General features: G+C 45.6%; 1 protein-coding gene across 1 annotated transcript in view; it reads left to right on the top strand.

Annotated features, from left to right (window-relative positions):
• Positions 1 to 16,544, top strand: part of ZHX2 (zinc fingers and homeoboxes 2) — a 42,608-nt gene extending 26,064 nt beyond the window's left edge. Inside the window, exons 2-3 of the mRNA XM_009705307.1 lie at positions 8,508 to 11,184; positions 16,489 to 16,544. Coding sequence (XP_009703609.1) covers positions 8,697 to 11,180 — 2,484 coding nt within the window. The 5' untranslated portion in view covers positions 8,508 to 8,696 and the 3' untranslated portion in view covers positions 11,181 to 11,184; positions 16,489 to 16,544. The remainder of the gene's footprint in view (positions 1 to 8,507; positions 11,185 to 16,488) is intronic.
• The last annotated feature ends 4,128 nt before the right edge of the window (positions 16,545 to 20,672 follow it).

The raw sequence follows: 20,672 nt of genomic DNA, 5'->3' as shown, positions 1-20,672 counted from the left end.
GCAGCAGGACACCAAAGCAGGTGCCTCTAGCAGAAGCCCACACTATGGGAAAATAACTTTTTTCGGACTGCACCAACTTCAGAAACCAGTGGGAGCTGCAGCCCTTGCGTGCCGATCACAGTTGCCCATGTGCCACATTTTGTGTGCAAGCTGTAGGTTGCCAGCCCTTTTTTTGGAGGAGAAAGCGGTGTCCAAAAAGCAAGGAAACCTGGATTTTGTCCCCACCTTGGCCCTCTGGTGCTCTCCCTTTTGCCTGTTGCTTGCCTCATCCGCTGCGGTGTGTGCCCTCCTGGAGAGGGACCATCTCCTGCCTAGCCTGAGGTTAAGGCCACTGTCTTGGGTGGGACAAGTGACTGTTGCTACAACATAAATACTGTTTCAGCGCATGAACCAGTCTGTAAGGTGCTGGTTTTCATCCTGAGTAGATTATCATTTTTCCAGAGAGCCAAAAAGCTAAAATCAGGCCTAATCCAGTTTTTATCAACTGAACTTAAGCCTGCATTTAAAAAAGGGAAAAAAAAAAAAGCCAGTGATTGCAGATGAGTACTTATAATAGAAAATTCACAGCACACAATGTTCAACTTCCCCTTTTCTGGGAAGGAGTTGGCCTCTTGCGTTCATACAACATGCAGCACAGAAAAACCACCGTTTTTCCCATGTCTTTGGCTTTGTAGCAGTGTGAATGAGAACATTTTAGTTCAAAAGAATAGCCTGTGAGCAGTGTACTCTGAAATATGCCTATTGCACGATACTACCTGACACAACCTATTCTGGTAAAGCTGTACAGAGGGGGTTTTTTTCAGAATATCTGCGTTTTCCAGAATAAGTTTCTTTATGTCTACGCAGTGGTCACGTCGCAGCTGAGCTGTTAACGTAAAGAGGCAGCTCTCATGTGGACTGGCTTAGGTACGCAGTTCTCCAGGGTTTTCTGCTACTGTTGGTGCCTTTTGAAACCCCATTTCATCCTACCCTCAGTCCGTCTCCACCAAAACCCCTCATTTTTGTTTCATCTATGTAATTTTACAGTCTCTCGGTGACCATGCTGTAGGGGTGCGAGGCAGAGGTGGGATATGCACTAGGTTTGTTTCTGCCCCTGTTCACAGACTTGTTGACATCCACTTTCACAGGACATGTGGCTGGGGGAATCAGGAGTCCTGGGGGCAGTTTGGTTTGCTGGTCGCCTCTGAAAGGTGTGAGCCTGTGGTCTTTAAAAGAAAGAAAAACTGACAATTGCTGCTTCTCTGTAGACAAAAATTCACAGCCACAGCACTCTGCTACAGACATCTATGTGGGCTTTTTTTTCTAATTAGAAATGTTTACACCAACATCTGCAAATTGAAAATGTATAGCATTTTCAAATTTATTTTTTCACATCTGCAAAAATTATTGGTGTAACAATCTGTATACCTCCCTATTAACGGTGTTTTATTTGGCTTAGAAAGACATGCAGAAGTGTCGGAGCTCCAGGCTGCTCTGACTTAAATGCTGTTTTTAAAAGCTCTGCTCTAGTTCACAAAACCTGCCTGCCTTTCTGTGGTTTTCTTTTGTAAATCATTACAGTCCTGATACATCGTACAGGAATTATTTGCCCTGGTTTGCTTCTGCTTATTCTTCTGCATATAATTAAGCAATGTTTTTATGTGTTTTGTCACAGTGGAGAGCAACAGCATTTTTTTGCTGTGCTAGCTGATGTGCTTTTTGATATTACTGTAGCAGCTGCATGCTAAAAACAGTTGTAAGGAAGTAAAAACATCACCCTAGGCATGTTCCTTTTTTGCACCATGAAATGTGTATCTCACCTCTCATCCTTGGATTGTAGGAGAATAATATTACTGCAACATTAATGAATGTGAGTTCAGCATCTCTTATGTGAGCAGGTGGATAGCTCTGCTCTGTGCTGCATGTGTTTGCGTTGGTGCAGCCTTTGTGGGTGAAGAGTAGGTATTCATGGGGGGGTTATGATGCTGTCAGGTAATGTCAATTAATTTCTGCTATGCTCACAGGGACCCACAAGCTTGGAAGATTAGGAGAGGGAGAAGGACCATCGTTGAAGCTAGCCAGAAATGAACGGACCTACTGAGGTCCATCACAGTGTGGTTGGTGACATGTCCTGGAAGGGGTGGCAAATTCTTCAGCTCAGGAGAAAAGTGGTGCAAGTGGTGCCTCTGCTTTAAACGCAACCTGCGGTGTTTGCAAGGTGGTGGGCAGCAGGGCCTGGCTGGCATCTGAGGGCAGAGCATGACATCCATGTTGAGGTTTACTGAGATCCACTTACTGCGTGATAAAGTGGGATAGTATCTCAAAAAAACCCGGGGACTGAAAGACTGGTGTCTGACGAGTCCTTGCCAGTGAGCTCTGGTTGGTGCTGTGCTGTACACCTCCTCTGTCACTCCTGCTGCATCCCCAAGCTGGGGAAGGGGCTTGGGAAAGCTCAAAGGAGGAGTTTGTACCTCTGTGATATTAAACATCATGTTCAGACATGGACGGGCAGGGGAGGGGTGTTAAATTACAAGGGTGTAATTTACTGTTGCTTGTCCTGTGGAGCAGAGAGGATGCTGTTCGTGGAGACTGAGCTTCTAAGCAGTAGAGCAATAAAATGCTTCCACCCTCTGTAAATATCAACTGGCCCTTGCAAATGAAACCCCCTATATTTCTGCCCTTATTTGCAGCTATCCTCGTGGTGGTGTTTTTCCCACTGTTCATTTTTGGATGAGGCCAGGTGCTGGGAACTTTCTGCTAGCACAGGGCAGAGCAAACGATGCAGTGGTACGAAAAATAACAAAGATTTTATTGGCAAATCACACAAGTGACACTAAAGTGTTTTTCTTGCTGGTTTTTTGTTGGTTTGGTTTTTTTTTTTTTTTTTAAACAAAGGTATATCTGTGAAAAGTGTAGATCCATTTGCACGCGGAGGGGGGCAGGGGTCAACCTATTTCAGCCTCTGTTGTATTACTTTCTTCCAGCCCTCAGCTGGAAGTAAGATGCAGCATGAAGTGGTGATACTTCTGGTGTGCTTTTCGCTTTCTACCAAAGTTAAGGTTTTCCCTGCTTTTTAGTTTTACATCCCTTCAAATTTGGTTGTCTTTGGATGGCCTGTTTCCAACTCACTCGTGTTTTGGGGTATGAGAGAAGACAGACAGCATGTCACCTTGTCTCTCACTTCCCCAGCCACGGCTCACATGGTTTTGGCCAGTGCTTTGTGCAACCGGGCTGTCCCCCAGCTGCCACAGAAAATTCCTGCTCTGCCTCCACCTTGGAGGAGCCCATGTGGGAACAGCACTGCAGAAAAGGAGTTCATTCTCTATCCAAATTATGTGTACAAGGGAAACATGAAAGAGAGTGAAAAGATCTCAATGTTCAGCAAGAGAAGGCTTTTTGATTTATTTTTTTCATCCCTTTGCTTGAAGTGTACAGTTATCTTTCACTGCTGGAAGGTGGCATTGGTACACAGGCAAACATTTTCCAGTGTCAGCTGGGCCTAAAAGCATGGTTTGATTTCCTTGTGCACTTCTCCACTGTCTCCCCAGTCTGGGGCCAGGCAGCCAGGTAGGAAATCTGGCGTTTCCTCAGTCATGCACAGAGTTGCCAAATGAGGTCCCACTTCATTCTCATGTCCAGTGCTCCGGAGCCATTGTGGCAGAGATTTGAAAGATCAGAGGACTCTGGCTGGCTTATTTTATTAATTAAACAAATTTCAGAAATTAAGCAAAACCAGACTAGGGCCTCAGTCATGACTGCTGTGACACATTTTTGGGGAGATAAGTTTAAAAGAACGTGTTGCTTCTGACCTGTATGCTCCCATCCCAGATGGCTTTGCTGAAGCAAAGCGAATTGAAAGCTCTTGTTCCTGCACACGGGTTCTCTGTGGTTTGGTTTGGACCTCATTCATAATGGCAGCTGTCTGCTTGGAGCCAAGTGCTTTTGTTTTTCACCTAGTTGCCTTTTGCTGCTTTGTGCATTTGCTCATTTAAAAAAAAAAATCAAATTCGATGGTTTTATTTTTTTTCAACCCCTCACAGTATGGCAAGACAAGCTGGAGATGTGGCAGGTGAGCTGGAGGGGTGAGGGCTGCCTTCCCTCCCCATGTCCAGGGGGACTGGCTGCTCACAGAGCAGCCACCGGCAGCACCCCTGGACCCTGCACCTGTGGGCACCCCACAGTGATAGCAGCCCAAAAAGGAGGTCAGTTGCCCAGGGTCCTGTCCATAGTGAAACACAGTGAACCAAGCCAGCTTTAGGGATAGAGGGTGACCTGTCCATGGTGCAGCCCCATTCATCGAGCATCAGGTGTGAGTTTTGCCCCTCAAAGGGATGCGTGTGCCATGGATATGGCTCAGATGTTGAAGTGTAGCTTGGATTCCCATCAGGATCTGGTGGTTGCTAAGCCTTGGCTGTTGCTGAGAGGTGTCTTGTCTTCCCCCCGCCCCAATTTTGGTAGTCGTCCCTAGCTGGAGAAACAACCATCTGCAGGTGAAATCCAGAGGTTTGTGGGGTCAGGTTTGTGTTTTCTCCTGCCTGCTGAGCTCCAGCAGAGCAACAGCCCAGGAGGACCACCTTGCTCCCGAATTGGAGGAGCTGAAGTGGCGTCATTTAGCAGCTTTATCAGGAGCAACACTGTGTATTTAAAGCTGTCTGCTGGGGCTTTGATGTTCTGGTGAGTGACTCATGTTTGAAAGCTGTGAGATGCTCCTGGTGCTCTCTCTAATGTCCTTGGATGAGACGTTGCAGCCCCTGCAAACATATGTGATGTAGCTCCCACAGATGTGCCATGGGGGGCTCTGTCCTCCGTAGCAACTGTGTATTGATTTATCCCAAATGACATCCTTACCAAGGTCCTGGAGGGGCCATAGCTTGGAGGTCCCAAGAAACTCTCCTTGCTCATGCAGGTGATGGGCCTCGTTTCCTCCCTCCCTTTCAGTATGCAGGTTGAAGGGGCAAAGACGGTCTCTGGCTGGTCATGAGCCTCCCAGACTGCACATCTTAGACTGAAACTCATTTGGTTTTGTTACTAACCTCCAAAAAGAAGCATTTGACTTGGAGTTGATTTCTAGGGTAGACAGTGGTTCTCACATGGCAGAAAAACTGTTTGAAGCGTAGAGTTAGCGAACAAGCAATTAGACATGCAGAAAACCACTCTGGAATAGAAGATGGAAGAGAGGCGACAATCTGTACAATTTTCTAATGAAACTGTAGCAGACAGAATTTTTCATCTATCTACCCATTTATGTAAGTTTTGGAGGGACCTTGGCTCTTCCCTATCAGAGCATCTTTGCTTGGGGCTGAGCCTCATGTCCTTATGAGAGATGGGAGCTCAGTGCAGCACTTCGGTGCAGCAGAGAGCTGGCTGAGCTTCCAGAGACTGGGGAATACAAAACATTTAGTATGACTTTTAAGAAACCTTTGAATGATTCAAAGTTGTAACCTAGATATTTCTCATTCTCGACTCTCTCTTCATCCCATTCCTTTATCTTTTTGTTCTTGGCTCTTTCTCCATTTGTGGGGGGATGGGGGGGATATTCAATGAAATACAAATAAGCCTTGCTTTGTTTTTGATGTCTTTTGAATTTTCTTCCTTTTGCTGTTGCTGCCATATGAATTTTGCAGAAGGTCATACATCAGAAAAGGAGTAGACCATTAGGTGCAGCTGTATGGCCTAGGAGAGAGAGTGAGCCATGGAGGAGCATCCCAGGAGCCATGGATCCATCCTCATCTCCACCACCCTGTCCCAGGGCACTGCCTTATGCCTCCCTTCCCTCATCTATGAAACTCAATGTCACAAATGCAGTGGGATCTGCAGGGCAGAGTGAGGTGACCCGATCACCTTCACCCTGTTTCCAGCAGCAGCCATGGTTACCGAGCCCATTCTGCCCCCTTCTCTCACCTTGTGGTCTGTTTCAGCCAAATTGGCTACAAGGGAAGAAGCTTCAAAGACAATTAATTTTCTGCAAGCATCATTAAAAATCAGTGGCCAGGAGGATGGATGTTTAGGCAGTTGCATTTTTGTCTCTAGTTTCTGATCCTGTGTGCAATGGGATGCCGTGAGCCACAGATCACAGCCAAAATACTCTTTGGGAGGACAATTGTGAGGGAAAGTGAAAGGCAATTTTGAAGGAATTTGTAGAAATAATAGAGAATATTCAGTGTAATGCAGCTTAAGAGGTCAGTCGGCACGAATCTGTAGAAAACCAGGCATAATTTCTTCAACTATTTATCTGCTTGTTTTATTATTAAAAGGGAGAAGGAAAAAAGGAAACGGAAGAGGAGATGTTGGCTCAGATGTGCTAATGCTTTGGGGAATGATGATGACAATGTTGGTGATCCCAGGTTAGAGGGAAATGGCACTGTGCCATCCTGACCAAGGCAGAACTGTAAGCCCGCAGGCAACCCCGTCCCTGTTTCACATAGCTGAGCAAAGATGCTCTGTTTCCCAGGGAAGCACCTGGAGCTTAAACGCACCCTTGAAAGTCAACCAGACACTCTAGTGCTTCACCAGATCAGAGCAAGTGTGTGGGAGCATCCCCAGTCTCTGTCGGGGCTGGGAGGTGAGGAGGTGGCAGTGGCTGTGAATGCAGAGCACCGTGCGGTTACGTGGGGGTATCTGCAGTATAACAAATAGCATCTCTGCACAGCATCTTCTCCATGGTGCGCATTTAGCATTTCACAGCTTGTGTTTCGTGAGAGCCTTATCTGCAACGGTGCTTCATGGAGAATTCGCATATGAAGGGCTTCGTGTATGGAGAATTGCTTCACGCTGGGTTTTGAGTACATGGAGCTGGAAGCTGCTATCCCTGCTCTTATCCCCAGCTGGAGCTGCTTCCTCTGGCAGTATATCATTTTGAGTTTCCATATATACAGGAGTGGTATGATCTACGACGGGCAGAGTAGCAGAAATATGCTCTAGAGACCTGCAAAGTATTGGTCAGCTGCAAACAGAACTGAGAAGTTAGCGGCTGCTTTTGCAGCAACTATTTCTGGCTCTCATGCCAGTGCATAAGCAAGAGGAGCAGGTTCAGGGACAGCATTGAGGTGGCTATAAACTCTCCACTGATGTTGAATGTGTCCAGATGTAACTGCAGTAGGATTTTGTCTTGTTTGATCTTCATGTCTGCTGGGTACTGGATGTAACTTATTTACAGGCTTCACAATGAGAAAATCTGCATTTGGTTAGACATGAGATCATAGAGTCACGGAATGGTTTGGGTTGGAAGAGATCTTTAAAGATCAGCCAGCCCATCCCCCCTGCCATGGGCTCACACATCTTTCATTAGATCTCCAGTTCAGATTCTCCATTTAATAGACTTCTACAAAAATGAATGCAGGTCTTACCTACTCTCGCAGCTTTCCACTTCCCATCCTCCTCCACTTTGTAAACCCCAGTGCCTCCCCCACCCTGTCCCAAGGACTTCTTGGTTGTGAAAGATGAGTTTTCTGTCAGGACTGGAAGTATTATGAATCCAGAGCCCATGTGATCAGGAAGAGTAGCAAATTGGAATCGAGAATTGATTAGAAAAAGCTTCTTGTCAAATAGGAGAGTGACTTTTCCTTCCCCTCCCTTAATGAAACTCTTTTGACAGCTAAGTTCCCCTCCTTCCCTACGCTCACTCCTGATAAGTGCGGGTAGATCCTAAAACAGCTGGTGTAGTTTTTCTTTGTGGTTTTTCTGATTGATGTTGACCTCGGATCCTTTTAAAAATACATTTTACAGAATTCTTGCATTTGGGAACTTCCAAAACTGCTTTGACATATGAATCATGCTTAAAAATTGATTTTTATTAGTGCACAAATCAGGACTTGATGAGAATATCAGCAGAGTTACAGGAAGGCGCCCTGTTTAAACAGTATCTAAGGGCTTCTGTGACCTTTGCTAGCTACCTCTGCCAATACTGAGTGAAAAGTGGTGTTTTAAGGAAACTTTTGTTCAAGAAAAGACTTGATAGGCCTCCATAGATCTGCTGCAGTTTGTTTGAACCCACCTCTTCTCAAGACACAGACCTTTGAAAGCGTTGATTTGCATTAACTCTTCTTTCTGCCTTTACTTTTACAACCAAGACTTTATTTAGAAATCACCCATCATGTAGACATATTTACAAGGTAAGTGACGTTGGGAAGTAATTAAGTTTAATATAAATCACACTCAATTTCAAATCTGCAGGCTTCAAAATAATAATTAATAGAAACTGCAGCTTCTATAAAAAGATACTGTATTTATAGCAATATCTTCTTTCTTTTCTAACTAAACACATTGAGTCTAGTGGAGATTAAAATCCCTTGTCTGTTCATCTTATTTGTTTCAAAGCCATTTTCTTCCTGTGACATACTTCATTGTGAATTACCCACTGTTTTTAGTCTCTGTGGGGAGATTTTTGACTCTTAAATTGATGATGGAGGGGAGGAAGAGCTCAGCATTGTCCAGAACGGCTTTGTAAATGTACATATCTTGAGCTGTGGCTTTCTGCGAAATCTGTGTTGTAGAGATCAGTGCCTAATGATGTGTGCTTTCTTTCACAGGTGTCATGCAGCTGACAGGTCTACTGGAGGAGCTGATGGTCATAGCCAGGGTGGAAATTCTTCATTGAACAAAACAGAGTGAAATAATCACGGAAGGTTGGAGCTGTTTGCAAGATCTGTTGAGTTGATTACTCACTGTGTCAAAAAAAAATCGTCATTTGGGACGACAGCGTGCTGCCAGCAGCTGCCATGGCTAGCAAAAGAAAGTCAACAACTCCCTGTATGGTGCGAACTTCTGAAGTCATGGAGCAGGAAGGTGCCGAGGGTGTAGAGACTCCTAAAGAGAAGGGGGCTGGCGCATCGCAGCAGGACTCTAAAAATTGGCCTTCAGAAAGCTCAATCAAAGATTGCGAGGTGGTTGAGGCAAAGCCCCCAGCTGAAAATCAGTCTAAGAAACCGCAGGGTGGTTATGAGTGTAAATACTGCCCTTACTCAACGCAAAACTTAAATGAATTTACAGAGCATGTTGACACTCAGCATCCAAATGTCATTCTCAACCCCCTATATGTCTGTGCTGAATGCAACTTCACAACCAAAAAATACGATTCTTTATCTGACCACAACGCAAAATACCACCCAGGAGAGACTAACTTTAAACTGAAATTAATTAAACGCAATAATCAGACTGTTTTAGAGCAGTCCATTGAGACCACCACTAATGATGTCACTGTCACAAGTGGTGGGCTAGAAAATGCAGAGTGTGATGGGGGAATTAGTGCGAGTAAAACACCAGTGATGAAACTGGGAAAGCCTAAAGGAGAAACCAAGAAGGGACCCAAAAAGCCAGAAGAGGGAGTTACAGAAAACCACGTGGATGGCACTCTCCCTCGCATCATAACCGAAGCCACTGAAGCTATTGCTTGTATAAACGGAGACCTTCTCCATGATGTGTTAGCCCATGTTATGCCCTCTGTACAGCTGCCACCAAATATTAACCTTGTCCCCAAGGTCCCAGTACCTCTGAACAGTACCAAATACAACTCTGCACTGGATACTAATGCAACCATGATCAACTCCTTTAATAAATTTCCTTACCCAACGCAAGCAGAATTGTCATGGTTGACAGCAGCATCAAAACATCCAGAAGAACAAATCCGAATCTGGTTTGCTACACAACGTTTGAAGCATGGTATAAGTTGGTCTCCTGAAGAAGTGGAGGAGGCAAGAAAGAAGATGTTCAATGGTACTATCCAGGCAGTTCCCCAAACCATCACCGTCCTGCCAGCTCCTTTGACAACTGCAAAAATGCCCCAGCCCATCATCCAGACAGCTTTGCCTTGTCAGATACTGGGCCAGACCGGTCTGGTTTTGACTCCTGTGTCAAATGGTTCAACCGTTTCCTGTTCACCAATTACTCTTGCTGTTGCCCCAAACCAAGGGCAAAAGAGGACAATACAGACCTTATCAAGTGCCCCGGAGGCCAAGCGTCCTCACGTAGTTCAGGTGCCTGAGATTCCTGCCAAGTTGACTGCTGTACCACTGATGCCGGCCAGTGAGCGAAAAAAGACGAAGGAGCAGATAGCAGAGCTGAAGGCCAGTTTCATGGCAAGCCAGTTTCCTGACGATGCAGAAGTCTACCGGCTGATAGAGGCGACAGGTCTCTCCAGGAGTGAAATCAAGAAGTGGTTCAGTGACCACAGGTACAGAAGTCAAAGGGGCATTGTGCACATCCCTGGCGATGCTTTAGGGACAGATCAAATAGCACCTTCAGCTGGTCGACACGGCCGTTCATTTCACCCATACACAGATTTTACTCCCCAGAGATTCAAAGAGAAAACCCAAGAACAGCTTAGGGCCCTTGAGGAGAGTTTCCTAAGATGCTCTTTTCCTACCCAAGGAGAATTGGACAGGCTTCGAGTGGAGACTAAGCTGAGCAGGAGGGAGATAGATTCATGGTTCTCTGAGCGGAGAAAGATAAGGGACAGCATGGAGCAAGCTGTCTTGGACTCAATGGGATCATACAGAAAAATTAAAGAACAGGGGACTCCCAATGGTGCAATAAGTCAGGCAGAACTGCTGAGTAGCTCTCAGCTCCCTGGTGCTTTATCTGCGTCCTCCGCCACATTTAAGAAAACTCAAGAGCAGATTCATCTACTGAAAAGCACATTTGCAAGGACCCAGTGGCCATCGCCCCAGGAGTATGACCAGTTAGCATCTCAGACTGGGCTCACAAGAACTGAAATAGTTCGCTGGTTCAAGGAAAACCGGTCTTCCCTAAGAACAGGGACACTTAAATGGATTGACCAGTACCAGCAGCAGTGTGTTGTTGACGGTCATAATGAGCAAAGCCAGAAAAAGGGCTCAAAACACATTGAGAGTCCAAAGAATGGTAATGAGGTGTCTCGGCAGCATTACCAGGAGCATAAAAAACTGAATGAAGAGAATGGCAGAAAAGTAGTGGTGAGAGCAAAAAGAGACTGCGAACCACTGAAAGACTCTTTGTTGGGGAACCAGTCGGAGGGTACGGACAGGTTGGAGTGCAACAGCCACGATGGCCACGGCAGCGAGGAGAACGAGGAGCCAGCGGAGGTCAACTGGGTGGAGGTGACGGTGGGCGAGGATGATGCTGCATCAGACTGTACGGACAGCTGGAGCCAAACAGCACCCGAAGGCCAGGCAGAGCTTGCAGACTTTGACTCTGAAAGTATATCTGGAGACAATTCCCACGTATAGACAGGTAATGCTGATGATGCCCTGTTTCTCTGAGCCTGCCTCTCTCTGGGTGTACTTCCAGCATCCTGTAGCCCCTCCTCAGTGTAAATCCCTGGAGCCCATCCCTGCTGGATCCTTGTTCCTGCTGGATGCCTGAACAAGAGGGAGACCCATCCTGCTTGTAAATTAAAGCAACTGCATGGTTGGGGAGGGGTTAGTGCCATTTGCCTTGTCTCCTTGTGAGTCAAGTCCTGGATAAGGGAGATTTTTAAATTTTTATTCTTTTTTTTTGGCAATAAGTGATTAAACCTTAAACTTTCTGTCTTTAAATGACCTATGTAACCTCTGCAGCACTTGATGTAAAATATACCAGCTGAGCCACGCAAAGAAATAACAAGTAACACTAGTAGCTCATATCCCCCTTGGTAACAGATCATTGATCTCCTGTGAATAGAGGCTGTGCCTGTTTTTGCACCTCGGGTCCTTCCTTTGCAGCATCCTGCCCTACTCAGAATAAAAGGTCACTGGGGGAAGGGCCTAGGACAGAGATGCTTCTTTATGCAACAGCAAGCCAAAAAAAAAAAAAGTCGTGCGGACTGAAGTGGCTCATGCAAATGTGCTCTCTTCCTCTTGCAGGTGAGAACTGTCTCCAACCTCGCTTTGTTCTGTTTGCTCACTCGAGAGGCTTAGGAAATGCCCCAGACTAAGCTGTGTGGGTGTTTTAGCAGCTCTTCTTCATGAGATCTTGAATTTAAAAGCAAGCTGCAGGGCCTTTCTTTAAGGGGGGTTTGTACGATCTTTCACAATGTGAAAGGACATGTGATGTGGAGACCTGAAGCCTGTTTCTGATCACAGTTGCACAGGTACAAATCTGGAGCAAGCACCGTCAGCATTTCTTGACTTGCATGTTGAATTGAGTTCACTGAAGCCTGTAGTCTTTTGTGCTCAGTATAACCCAGTCTGTCTCTCCCAAACTGGAGTCTCCTTTAGCTAGAACTTATCCCACAGAAAGCCCAGCACCCTGCATTAACAACCACAGTGAGACAACACCTATTTTAGAAAGAGTCAGTAGTTTTCTGGTGTCTTAAGTATAATACATTTCAGCATTTCTTTCAAAAAATATATGGAAATTTTTAAAAAAGGAAATACAAAAGCCAGGACTGATAGAAGTACCTCCAGAGGTGCAGTTTTTCTTAGCAAGCATGGCTAGCCTAGACCTCTCCACTTCCTCCTTGTGCAGTACTTGTCCAAAAGTCTCCTGGACATTTGCTCTGAGTTGAAAAGGGAAACCCTGCAGGGGTTTTATTTTGAACTACAAATTGTGTCGGCTAATTTTGAGAGATGTTATCACAGCGTCTGGATCACAAAGTATCTTAAAGCTCCAGACTGCAATGCAAGGCACTATCCTGCATCATGCTTGCAGAAGTTGGTAATTAGGGATGTGAGGAGCAGGTTGTGTTGTTACCTGTGTGGCAAAGGCAGAGATTAAAGGAGGAGGGACATGGGGACATCAGCCGGAGGCACGCTGGGGTGCCACTGTTGTGCAGCCACATAAGAAAGGAGAGCCAGGATCTGATCTGCCTTTTAAAATCAAATGCACGATGAATAAATGCATTGTGGGATTATTTTTTTTTTTTCTCAGGGTTGTTATTCCAGATCATTTCCCCCTTCCAGCTATAAACATTCCTACTGAGGAGAGGGAGCAGACCAGGGGCTAGGAGAGGGAATGAGGAGGAGAGCAGCAGAGGGGGAGTTGCCTGAAACCGTTGTTTCTTACAAACCTCTTGTACCATGAAACCAAGCTCTGCAACAGCCCTCTTCCAGCAGCGTAGGTTTGGTGCCTGCATTTTTGTGCTTGCAAGCAGCGTAGGGTACGTTGGGGTGAACCTCCTGCATTTGTACCCTGGCACAGATGCTGACCATAAAGCACAAGGGCTGTGGAGGTGCTCAAGAATTGTCAGAGAGGAATTTTAATAAGAATGTTGATCTCAGTTAAACTTTCACTGGGTTATCCTTTTGCTGAGGAGCTTTCTGGTGGGTGGTTGTGAAATATACCTACTAAGAAGAAATGCAGTGGAGCAGGGCCTCTGCCTTGAAGACCATGCAGTAAGATCAGAGGACCATTTTGTCCTCTGCTCTTTGCCTGTTTCTTGGCATGCTGGCCTGGGGACTTGACAAAAGCCCGGAGTCTTTTTCCTCTTTAATTTTCCTTTATTCTCCCTGTAAGTCTCAGCCCAGAAGCACAAATGCCTGCTCTCCAGTGCCCACGTGGAGGCATTGTCACAGGCATTGTGATACAAAAGCTGGAAGCTTTATACCCTGCACTGGTGGGACCCATGGAGAAATCACAGCTACTGGCTCCTTTTTGCTTCAGGAGAAGCTTTCACTCTTATCTTTGTGAAGCCTGTCTTACATAATTTTTAACTAAAACTTTGGTGTTAAATTAGCAAGGTGTTATCTTAGGTGACATCCAGGGTATGAATCAAAAGCAAAGACTGTGTAAGACCTGACAGAGAGCTTGTTTCTGCCTGTTGTCATGTAAAAATCTGATTTTTTCCTAACATCCTACTCCTAGGTACCTTAGAGGTGTCGTGTCGCTGTCTTGGCCACACGTAAGAGGTGGACTGAAGAGCTGACAAGGGACTTCTCCTCTTGACTCTCGCACAGCCACAGTCATTATGTGAAACTTTGGTTGCTGAACCCTACATCAGGCAGAAACATGGTCCTTTGATATTCATGGTGTTGCTATTTTCTCAGCTTGATGTACATGGTTTAAAGTGAACATTTTTCGGTGATCAGTTTCCGTACTCCTGCTGTTCACTGAATTTACGTGCGACTTCTGTAAAACCTGAGCTCTTCCAGACCATCTCGGTCACTCTCTGCTCCAGTGTGTAGCTTTAGGAGTTTCTGAAACTATTAGGGGGTATTTGTGTTAGAACCTAGACAGACCTTATGCCTTAGAAAACTGAGTTTTTCAAAACTGATCCATGTTCAGCAGATTCTACTGTAGCTAGTGGGAGTTTCACAAGCTCCTGGCCTCAGCAAGAGCAGGATTCACTCCAGGCTCCGAAATACCATCCCTGGACTAAGAAAAGGCTGTGTTACTAAGTCTGTGTCTGAAGCTTTTGCAAAATCGGATTTATTCCACAACGGTCAGGTTTCCTGAACAGTGAGGCTGGGAGACCTGTCGCTGTAGGGTACCGGGGCCTTCAACATGTTAAGTGACTTAAGTGACTGCTGTAGGATGCACTGAAGCCATCACTGAAAATGCTCCAGATGCTGCATAATGAAGCCTTACATCCCTCTTGTAACAAGGCCCAACTGCGCTATCAAGAAGAGTGCTTTAGCTCCCTTTCCATCAGTAGAGATATTCCTGCCTTCCAACAGCACGGGTCAAAATTAGGTCTATTGTCCCCTTTTGCGCAAGCCTGACAAACAAAAACTGGTCCTAAATTCAATACAGCAAATCGCAGCTCAGACTTGAGAGCATGACCAGAACTTGTCAGAGTGGTTGGCAGCTACTGCTGGCTTTCTTCACAGTGTTGTCTACCCGTGGGGTTTTCCCAAGATCAGTATTTCCTCAGCCCAGAGCTTTTGTTTTTTTCTCTGAAGCATACCTTTTTCCCCACTACCACCTTCGCTGCTGTAACTCGAAAAAAGAAAGTTTATCTCATTTTAAGCCCAAACCCTGCAAAATGTAGGCACCAAGGTCCATGGCTCACGGTGGGAGCAAGGTAGGTAGACACCCCAGAAGATAGGTGCCCTGGCTGTTGATGGCTGCAACCACTGCTCTGTAGGGATGTGCCAAAGGAAAAAAAAACATGTCTGGGAGTTGCACACCAGAAAAAAAAAAAAGAATCCAAAAGAAATCACCGCTTGCTTCTGCTGTACGCATCATACTGGGTGTTCCTGGTGTCTCCAACTCCTTTTGCGCTGCTGTGGGAGCTGAGATGACTTGGTTGCTGGTGGCCCAGAGCATTCCTCAGTGTCCAAAACTGGTAAAAGTGAACAGCACTGGGGATTCCCTCCCTTTCTGTCTAAGTTCTAATTTTTCTTGTGGTTTAGGGTTTCGTCCATAAAGCTAGCTATCGTGCCCATTACTGGTGTTGGGCTCCAAGGCAGCATCCTGAAGTCAGTGTGGGATCAACCAGTGGTTTTTGCAGCATTTGGATCACCCTAAAGCATTTCAGGGAGTGAGGCTGAAGTACAGAGGACTTGCCTTTTCCCCTGAAACCGGTGAGGCATGGCAGAGACCCAAGCTGTAACGCAATAAAGGACTTCAGAGGGGGAAGCAAATGCAGCAATTAAAATTTTTCGATGAGTTAGGAGGAGCAGGGGGCTGTTTGAGGAAAGGTCGCGAGGATGGGGAAGACTTTTGCCTTTGGTGTTGGTGCAAGCCTGTGCTCTTTTACTGGGCTTGACCACGTTGCTTTCTGTGTTGCAGATGCCAGTCAGAGCTCACTGATTTTGTGGAAAATAACAGACCTGATAGCAACATTCGTAAAATGTGTGAAATAACGGGTTAGCTCAGGTTTCGGTAAGCACTGCTGCAGAATGGGTGAGGAGGATGGTGCAGGAAAGCCGCCTTAGGCTGCTGCATGCCGCTCCAGCCTGAGTGGGTGCTTGCACTTCTTGCACGTTTACACCTCAATGGGGAAAAACATGCTCAGCATAATTCCTGTCATAGAGCCCTTGCTCTGTGCTGGGAACTGGGGATATGTGTAGGCAGGTGAGTATTTGAAGGTTGTTCTTTTGGGGGTTATTTTTTAATCTCTCATCCGTGGTGCAGCCTTTATGTAGGTGCAGGAGTTGTAGCGGAGCCAGGGACCTGCTCTTCAGAGCACAGACACATACAGTTTTTTTCCATTGCCTTGCAGTTTGTATAATTATTTTATAAAATCAAGCAAAAAAAGTATTTAATGAAAGGATTTACCAGGGAATAAAGACCTGAAGTCTTCTTGCCTTTAGCACTGTCTGTCCTGTGGTTGCAAATTAGCTGCCCCCAACCCATGTGCACATCACCTTTGAGCCAGCATGAGGATCTGCCCAAGGTGTATAGTAGTGAGGGATCAGCAGCGTCAAGGCTGGGCTGTATGTCCCTGTTAGAAATCTATAGGGGGTTATTAGCTGGGTGTTATATCCAGCAAACATCCAGCACCCTCCTGCCGCATCAGACTGTGATAGGGATAGGCTTCAGGGTACGGTTACTACAAAATACAGTGTTACTGCATGTGCAGGGATGTAAACTGGATGCCACATTAGTTGACAGCTCAAATAGTTGTTCATAGTGCCTTGAAAAATAATATTGCTACTTTTGTAATTTTTGCAGGGGTACTGCTCAGCTGCACTGTCCTGACGTTGAAGGGGAAATGCTGTCTGAAAATAGAAGAAAACTCTATTTTCCTGCTTGGGGTGAGATAACGTGTTGCGACTTCAAGTCTCAAACTGCGCTTGCAGAGGCACAGCAAGAAATATCTCATGGAGCATCATCATGGGATCGTTTATAGTGCCAAAGTCCTAATACTGCATTAAAAAAGAAAAGATAGAAAGAAAGAAAGAAAGAAAAAAGGGTCCTTGTACATAGGTTTCTCCTTAGCTTCTCTCCCACCCACTTTCCTGCCCAGCCTCTTCCTCTACTGGAACAGATTTGTACAATGTGGAAATTTTGTTAACTTTTTAATAGGTGCAAGTTATTCTTGCCTGTAATGCCATTGCAAAATTTGGGGGTTGGTTTGGGGGAGGGAAGTGTCTTTTGTGGGGGAGGGAAAGGAGATTTTTTTTCTGAAGCGTTTTAAGACAGATTTGCAATCTTTTGGAGTCATGTTGGTGCGGATCAACATCTGAGCCCAGATCCCCACCCCGGTTTACATTTCAGCCCACTTAAATGCATTACGGGGTTGGGGAGGGTTGTTCTGGATTGGTTGGGTTTTGTGTTGTTTTTTTGGGTTTTCGGTTTTTTTTTCTTGTTGTTTTGACTTTTTTGATTTGTTTTATGGCCACCTGCTACTGATTGAAGTATTTAAATCTCTGCTTTTCCGTGCTCCTAAAAGGCGAGTCTTCTCCAGCTCTTGTACTTCACTTTTCACAAGCCAGCCCCACCTGTAGGTCTCTGAAGATTTGGCTAGAATGCCTTTTTTTGGTTTGGGGTTTTTTTTTTTTTTTAGCACTTTTTGTTTAAACATGCAGTACAACCCCCAGAGGGGTTGGAGCGAGAAAATTAAGATGCTTCATAATCTGAACTTGTTTGTGTTTCTTTGGCTGATACAACAATGGACACCATAACCAACAGTCTGCCCTCCAGCTTTAGAAGTTGTAGCGCACAACAGAAATTTCTGACTAACCCTTGCCACTAAATTTTTAGATCAATCCAAGATTCCCGAGTGCACTTTTTTTCAAATACTGCTAATTTGGATTTGTGTGGGGGTATCTGTCCGTGCACGTGTGAGGAGGAGGAAGAGAGAGAGCAGGAGCATGGGTGTGTAGGCGAGTGGGTGCAGGAGCCGTCCGGTGCATTCCTCTGATGAGCTGGGTTCGGAAAACGTACCCACCTGTCAGTACACTGCACAAATAGGATGCTAGGGAGTTTGAATAAATCCAACTTTTCTAACTTGTTGCTCATTTGTTGTAACTCAATAAAACAAAGGCTAAACATTTTGGTAACCTTTTTCTCATCTCTTTTTTTTTTTATTATTATTTTATTCCATTTGAGACCCAAACTCAGCCCCCACCAGCTCTCCTTGGTGCGCAAGAGCTCAATGTCTTCAGACTGCGATTAGGATTTTAAATGGTTTTGCAGTAATCGGCTTGGCAAACACTAACCAGATTAAAGTGAACTATTGATGTTTATTTCCCCAGTGTTAGATGGTGGTTCCCCACACAAGGGGGTCTGATAGCACCTGGGAATAGGAGGCGGTGCAGCTTTGTTTTGGTTGTAGTCACAACCTGAATGAATGAATGAAAGGAAGAAACTGTCCCCATGACTCACCCATATGGAGTTATTTTTGTTAATCATCAGCACAACATTTAAGTGTCAAGGGAGGTTTGCAGTGGGCAGGGGCAAGCGCTGGGCAACTTTCCATACAATAAAGTTGTCTAGTTAATTGCCGAAGAGGAATGACTGGATGGGGCAGTGCTTGCGCTTGCTGCATTTGCATGTCACAGTCCAAGGGCAAGAGGTGGGGAAGCAACCTCAGCTCCTTCGTGGGCAAAGGCAACCTAACAATGAGCATGCACATGTCCCATCACGTGCGGCATCGTGCATCGTACTCCTGCATGCATGGCGGTGGATGCCCGTGCAGTCATGTCTGTACCCACTGCATGGGTTGTCAAATCGATGGATGCAAGCATCGTGTGGCCAAAAAGAAAATATCCCCGAGGATGTTCCTCCAGGAGTCCAAAGTTGTAACTGAAACTAATTGTCATTTCTGTCTGCTTTGCTTACATGAAAGGATGCTAATATTTTAATTGCACTTGTGCAGTTTTTAACAGCCACTTGGCAGCTTCATATACCAGTTTGTGCCTCTCCTGGCTGCTGTGTGTGTATGTCTGTGTGTCTGGAGCACTGACCTACTTTGCTTAACCAGCAGCGCTCCCAGGGAGCTCAGCAGGAGGTTAGGAAGAACAAGACCCACCTGGGTTTTTCTGTATTTGTATAGCCCCAGACATGGTGGGATTAGGGCCCAGGAGTGGGGCTCTTTAAGATCTCTGCAATTCAAATAAAACAATAGCAGTGGCCCTGGAGTCTGTCATTGCACGGATAATAAAGCTGAAGCTCTCCCACAGCAAACAAACAAACAGGCTTGCAAAAGACTGGCACAGCCTTTGCTGCTGTTGGCAAACCGGCGACACCAAGTAGGTTTGTGCAGGCAGGTTGTGGTGTGATACCAAACCTTCAGATGCCAGGTTTCGTCAGGAAAAGCCGATGCAGTGGCCTCCTTTTTTTTAAGCTTAAAGCAACCCAGGTCCTCACAAAGACTGCGTCAGTGTGGCTGCCGGAACGGGTTCACAAACCGGGCATTGCAAGCAGGCTTTGTTTTTAATTAATATGGACGCAGTCACTGCATTTCTAGGAGAGTCCAAGCGGCAAGGCACAATTGGGACATTGTTTGTATGTGGTGGCCATTAGGGACGGCCTTGGCCTTGGGGTTTGGTTGCACAGGGATGAAAATAGGCTAGTGACACTGAGTTTCGTCCCGCACAGCCTTGCCTCCCCCGTGCAGGAGCCTGGTGTTTGCGCCACGGTGCGTGGCTGAGAGCCGGGCCCGGTGCCTGGCGAAGTCCCGCCGTGAGGCTATGGCTCAGGACAGCCTTTCCTGGGCAGGGACCCCTGGGGTCAGCAGTTCCTGATGCTCAAGTTTTGATTGACATCTTTCACAATGGGGTTTAACCTAAGTCTCTTGAAATGTTCTAATCAGAACAAATCTAGTTAACACAAAACCACACAAAAGTGTAAAAAAAAAAAAACAAAACAAAACCCAGATTTTTGCACTTGTGCAACACTTTTTTTTAAAATGTGGCTTGTAGTAAAATCCATCACTCAGAAGCCAGGAACAACTGGTATTGGCTGGCTTCTACTTTCTTAGTTTAGTCTGCTTGTGTGCTGACAAGAGGATGGCTTTTCATTATATACATACGTTACTACTTCTGCCTGGTCCATAAGATGCTGGGAAGGGTACTGCCCAGTAAATGAGCTGCTGTTAGCTCTGGGGACTCCATACACATAATAATACACAGGTATAATTCGGGACAGGTCAGACAGAAGCCTTATTAAATGTGATCATGGTGAGAGACCACTTGGACAGCAGAGAATAACGGCATCACAGAGTGGTTTGGGTCGGAAGGAACCTTCAAAGATCATCTCATCCAATGCCACTGCCATGGGCAGGGACATCTTTCACTAAATCAGGTTGCTCAAAGCCCTATCCAACCTGACCTTGAGAAGTTTTGGTGCAGAAACTTCAGCATATATGACCTCTCTACAGTCTAAATGATTCATTTTCACAAATCCTTCTTTTTTCTTAAGAAAAAAAGCAAAAACTCTTCAACCACATCGCTGCAGTGACACCATTTCTAACCTCAAATCTCCAATGTTGACCTTTGGGAGTTTCATTTAATGCATCATTTTTTGAAAGTCAGCCAGTGAGTGATGCAAGTAGTCTGCGTCTGCAGGGTGAAGCCCAGCAGTTGAAAGGATCACTCTCAGAACAAGGGCTGTCCCAGCACCACGTGGACCATCACAGGCAGGCGGGGAAGTGCTGGGTTATGCAAGAAATCTGAGTGATTATGAGCATAATGATGTGTGGTGGTAACTTAAAAATCTGGAGAAACACACAGGTAAAAGGGTAACCAAGATAAGTAATATTTATGTATTATATTCATCATTAGCAGAAATTTAACCACTGAAACTTTCCGTATCATCTTCTTGTAGACCTCAGATGTTGTTAGGTAGCAAAAAAGACACAACCTGAAATCTTCTTAGCTTACAGAAGGAGGAAAAAGAATTAGTTTCTAAGG

This window comes from Cariama cristata, unplaced genomic scaffold (assembly GCF_000690535.1).
Source record: "Cariama cristata isolate BGI_N322 unplaced genomic scaffold, ASM69053v1 scaffold23798, whole genome shotgun sequence".
NCBI lineage: Eukaryota > Metazoa > Chordata > Aves > Cariamiformes > Cariamidae > Cariama > Cariama cristata.
Note: the sequence above shows the minus strand (reverse complement) of the source record. Positions and strands in the feature narration are given on the sequence as shown.